Source organism: Poromitra crassiceps (genome assembly GCF_964638095.1).
Source record: "Poromitra crassiceps genome assembly, chromosome: 7".
Classification (NCBI taxonomy): Eukaryota; Metazoa; Chordata; class Actinopteri; order Beryciformes; family Melamphaidae; genus Poromitra; species Poromitra crassiceps.
The window spans coordinates 53,375,017-53,380,016 of record NC_139628.1 but is presented as its reverse complement, the minus strand read 5'-3'; the positions used below and the strand labels follow the sequence as shown (position 1 = coordinate 53,380,016).

At 46.4% G+C, this 5,000-nt stretch overlaps 1 protein-coding gene across 1 annotated transcript in view; it reads left to right on the top strand.

Annotated features, from left to right (window-relative positions):
- Nucleotides 1-5,000, top strand: part of chd3 (chromodomain helicase DNA binding protein 3) — a gene marked incomplete at its 3' end in the record, with an annotated part of 50,127 nt that overhangs the window by 16,998 nt on the left and 28,129 nt on the right. The window contains exons 12-17 of the mRNA XM_083640204.1: nucleotides 910-1,041; nucleotides 1,494-1,590; nucleotides 2,211-2,402; nucleotides 3,762-3,965; nucleotides 4,336-4,473; nucleotides 4,937-5,000. The exon at nucleotides 4,937-5,000 is cut by the window's right edge and continues 58 nt beyond it. Of these exons, the coding sequence (XP_083496330.1) occupies nucleotides 910-1,041; nucleotides 1,494-1,590; nucleotides 2,211-2,402; nucleotides 3,762-3,965; nucleotides 4,336-4,473; nucleotides 4,937-5,000 (827 nt within the window). The remainder of the gene's footprint in view (nucleotides 1-909; nucleotides 1,042-1,493; nucleotides 1,591-2,210; nucleotides 2,403-3,761; nucleotides 3,966-4,335; nucleotides 4,474-4,936) is intronic.

Below are 5,000 nucleotides of genomic sequence, written 5' to 3'. Positions count from 1 at the left end.
GTGTGTTACCTACAATTTGCACTATTGCTTGTCCACAGTAAGCCAATGTCATTGATATCGAGCATATTTGTATTGCGATTTTTCATTTAGCGGGTATGTTATCTCACCAAGATTTTCACTTTCTTCTACTGTTGCAAACAAAAACAATCGTAAAGAAAAATAAACAATGTCATAATTTGATGTCAATCTAAACTTTAGATTTCCTTAAAATTAGGATATTGATACTTTTACTTTAGATTCTAAAGTAACTAATAACGGATTACAATAAATGAAAAACCAACATGCTTATGACAAAAAAACAAATCTGAGTAAGGGGACATTCACACTAAAAGCGTTTTTTTCAGTCAGAACGCTATGAAAATCATGTTGAGCGCGCTTCCATTGTGCATAAAACACAGCGCACGGAGCGTTTTTTTTTTCGCTCCGTTTGTTTTCCCCTGTAGTCGCGTGCAGTACAGATCAGAACACAACGACCACAAGGACGGTAGCCAGCTAGTTTTGATGTTGTAGTTTTGATGTTGTTCACTGTCAACATGAAAGCCAGATTATTGCCAATTCTGGCAGCAGCGGAGGTCGAGAATACCTCGGGAGGAGAGAAGGTAGGAGGAGTGGAAAACACGAGCAGCGTGCTTTTCCTCTAATGTTCAACTTTTTTCAGCTTTAAAACGCCCACAGCGCTCCTCCAAAAACAACAGACGCCACCAGCGTTTAAACACCAGGTGCGTTCATTAAAAGAGGAGCACGTTTAGCGCGTCCTTACATAGAGAATGAATTGCAGAAAGACACTGGCAGCTCCAAAAACGCTTTTGGCTTGAATGTCCCCTTACATGTTACAAGGTAACAGATTACCCCCATCACTGTCAGTGTATGTGCGATCACCCCAGTACACTGTATGTTTGTCACTTGCAGCCTGGATAAGAAGGGGACGTACCACTACCTGGTCAAGTGGAGAGATCTGACCTACGACCAGTGCACCTGGGAGAGAGACGACCTGGACATCCCCGACTTCCCTATTTACAAGACCGGCTACTGGAAACACAGGTATGGCCTCAGTCTGACCCCTGCTGGCAAGGTTAGCTCTGACCTCGTTGGAGAAAGCCAAAAACAGCTGACCAGAAACGAAAGACAGCAAAGCGGACTAAGTTGGACCTGACGGAGCCAGATTTTTTAATTACGTGATTGCCCTAATTACCTAATGATGATGTGATGTCATCAGTGATGATGTCATCTGTAATGTCATCCTTCCTCGTGCCAATAGCGCAGCCGAGCTGCAGGCGATTCTCCCTCTGAGGAAAGTGTGATGATTGTGACTCTAAATTCATAGGATGGTTGAATAGATAATTGACTGACAGCTTTATTAATTGCTTGTTTACTTCCTTGCTTGACTGATTCATGGATAAGCTGAATAACAACAATAGATTCACTGACTGGCTGACTGACTGACTGACTGACTGACTGACTGGCTGGCTGACTGATGTCTTGCCGCCTGACAGGGACGCGGTGACAAAGGATGATAACCCCAGGTTGATGAGGAGCAACAGGAACCAGGACGGTGAGGATGATGCTCCTGGCTCTCCAGCCTTCAATGATGTGAGTTATGCATTATACAATTCTCATTCCTGTCAAAACATATGACCAGACCTTGGTCAAAAGACTATTTTAAATATTTTGTTTTCTATTACTGATTTCCTTATGGTCATATTGTACAGAAAACAGACCTATTTTAAAAAAAATCGAATTCGAATTCTCTACGAGTGGTTCCCAACCTTTTCTGAAAATCTCTAAAATGTTCGTGACCCACATGACCGTCAACAGTACAGAGACCAAATAATGCGTCTCTCAGCAGCACACAGAAATCAGAAACAGCCGAGCTGCGGGCGAGGCCGCGCAGCGGCCTAGCTGTGTATGCGAGCTGCAGGGCCAGCTCGGGCGGGGGCGAGCCTAGGAATTGAGCGCGCATAGCGCAAGATGCCTAGTAATAATATAATTACATTCGCTAAGATTGTAATGTTTTGCAAATGATTTGGCTGTACAGGTGTGCAGTTCCATTTGAGGAACAGTGCCACCTGCAGTTAGCAAAAACTAGATGCAGCTATGTGTGATTCAAAATTGCTATATACCCCTCACACATATTCATGCAATGTGTCTCCATGCTCTTCAAGTACTCCTTATCAAGTTCTTCACATCTCTCTTCTCTCCTTCCTCCCCAGCCGACAGTCAAGTACGAGGAGGAGCCGGACTTTGTGACGGTGACAGGCGGCACGCTGCACCTGTACCAGCTGGAGGGTCTGAACTGGCTCCGCTTCTCCTGGGCGCAGGGCACCGACACCATCCTGGCAGACGAGATGGGCCTGGGCAAGACCATCCAGACCATCGTCTTCCTCTCCTCGCTCGTCAAAGAGGTACTGGAACGGCTCGCTGCCGCTTCTTGTGTTAACTTGTATTTCCCATCTACTGTGTTCCTTAACTCATTGAGTGCCAAAGACGACGATTGTCGTCAATTGCGTTTTTTGACGGTGGGACGTGGATCAATCCCTGATACATCTCTGGTACAACTATTGTAGCTATTGGAGGTCTATAACCTATTTTACAGAACCCTTAGGTGGCGACAGTGCTCTCCAGGTTAACAGAAAGGCAGAGAAAAACAGAGAATAAGTCGTTGGGGAAACGGAAATCGCATCGCATCCGTATGCATCGATATGCATGAAGCGTTTTAACGTTAGATGCGCCTGCAGCAGCCAATCTGCTCCCACAATTGAGCTCCTCCATGCCCGCTGCGACAGCCCATTCGCATGATCAGCCGTGGAGTTGTTTATTATTCTCAACTGGAAGCATAGGAGCCGGTGACAAACACACGCGGAAACGCTGTAAAAAAGCTGGATGTCGCGCATAGATGGTCGCGCACCCTTCACAGTGCAGAGCAAACTCAGCAGAGAGCCACCTCCCATAAGGAGGAGTGTGCAGTTGAGGCGGGGCGGGGCGGGGGGGGGGGGGGGGGGGCACGCAGAGCAGCACACAACACTGACCCAGACAGACCCAGGCAGCAGGACAGGGTTGGCAAACGCAAGCCAGAATATCCGATGCCCACCAGCAGCAAAGACCAGCAAGAAGCTGCAACCAGCAGCGCACGCAGGGGCCAGCGCTGCTGGTTGCAGCTAAAAATATTATTCTGCCAAACAAAATTCCCTGGCCTTCACTGTTTTATTGAAGGAAATTATTTTTGAGGTGTGACTACATCAGAAAATTAGCTTCAGAGTCAGTGATGTGTTTGAAATGTTTAATTTCACAAAAGGGCCATTATCTCAGCTTCTAGAAAAAAACTGCTCTTTTTTGTTAAATCAAGCTATCTTCTCCGGCTGATAACGAAAGAACGGAAAATGATATCAATAAACCTGTTTTTGCTGATGATAGAAAAGAGTCTCATCGTTCTTTTTGCGTGTTCATTGTTTACATAGTAATATCACACAATATTCTGTGGGCCTCGAGAAATCACTGAAAAAAGCTCTGAAACTCTGGCACTGGGAGCGTCCGTTCTCCAAAAGTGGCTGGCACTCAATATGAGTTAACGGTAATAGGAGTTGCACCTTGACTATGTGAGCATGCGCAGATGTGCGCTTCAGTCTGTTGTGTGGAAATGAAAAATCAAGACTAAAGATATAAACGTCGTGTTTATTAAGGATTAACACTTGTTCCCGCCTCCTTGTGAAGGCCAGAGGCTGAACCCCCAGTGTGGTTTCTCCCCCTCCCTCTTGTCTCTGCAGGGCCACACCAAGGGCCCGTTCCTGGTCAGCGCCCCGCTCTCCACCATCATCAACTGGGAGAGGGAGTTTGAGTTCTGGGCGCCGGACTTCTACGTGGTGACGTACACGGGGGACAAGGACAGCCGGGCCATCATCAGAGAGAACGAGTTCTCCTTCGAAGACGCCATCGTCAAGGGCGGAGGAAAGAGGGCCTACAAACTGCGGGTGAGGAGAGCGACAAGACGATTATGAGAGTGGGGACGCTTTACAATCCAGTTTGAGGAGGAGAGAAGGGACTTTACTCATGTTCCCTCTTAGATGTCTTCTAGCAAGAGTTTTCTTTGCAGTTGCAGTATTTATGTTGTGTTTCTGCTCTGTCGGAGGAAATGTAACAAGGCAGGAAACTATATAAACTACGGTAAACTGCCTCCATCACTTTCAGATATGACCTACTGTGTGACCCTAACCTTGATCTGCTGATAATATGCTCATAATAACACATCACTCAACAGCATAAACAAAGTGCCCTCTAAGAGTTCATATAGTTCATCATATCATCATTTCTAGTATGAATAATCTTCTTTCCTTCCTGCAGAGGGACGCTCCTATTAAGTTCCATGTGCTGCTCACCTCCTATGAGTTGGTGACCATCGACCAGACGTCGCTCAAGTCTATTGACTGGGCCTGTCTGGTGGTGGACGAGGCTCACCGCCTCAAGAACAACCAGTCCAAGGTAGCTAGCTAGCTAGCCTGTGTGTGTGTGTGTGTGTGTGTGTGTGTGTGTGTGTGTGTGTGTGTGTGTGTGTGTGTGTGTGTGTGTGTGTGTGTGTGTGTGTGTGTGTGTGTGTGTGTGTGTGTGTGTGTGTGTGTGTGTGTGTGTGTGTGTGTGTGTGTGTGTGTGTGTGTGTGTGTGTGTGTGTGTGTGTGTGTGTGTACGTGCGCACGCGTGCAGATCAGTATCTGTTATGAGAATGACAAATGTGATGACAGATGACCACAATAATCCATGCATTTGTGCATATATGATGAATGCATTGTAGTGATGTGTTTCAGTGTTGTGTGATGTATCATCTGATGTTGTACTGCCCTCTATCTGCCCTCTCTCTATCCTAGGAGGAAAAATAGCAGTATTAACAATAAACATGTCAAAGCAGAGATCTACCTGGAATCCATGTGTTTCTCGTCTCTGTCTCCAGTTCTTTAGGCGTCTCAACGACTATAAGATCGACCACAAGCTGCTGCTGACTGGAACCCCTCTGC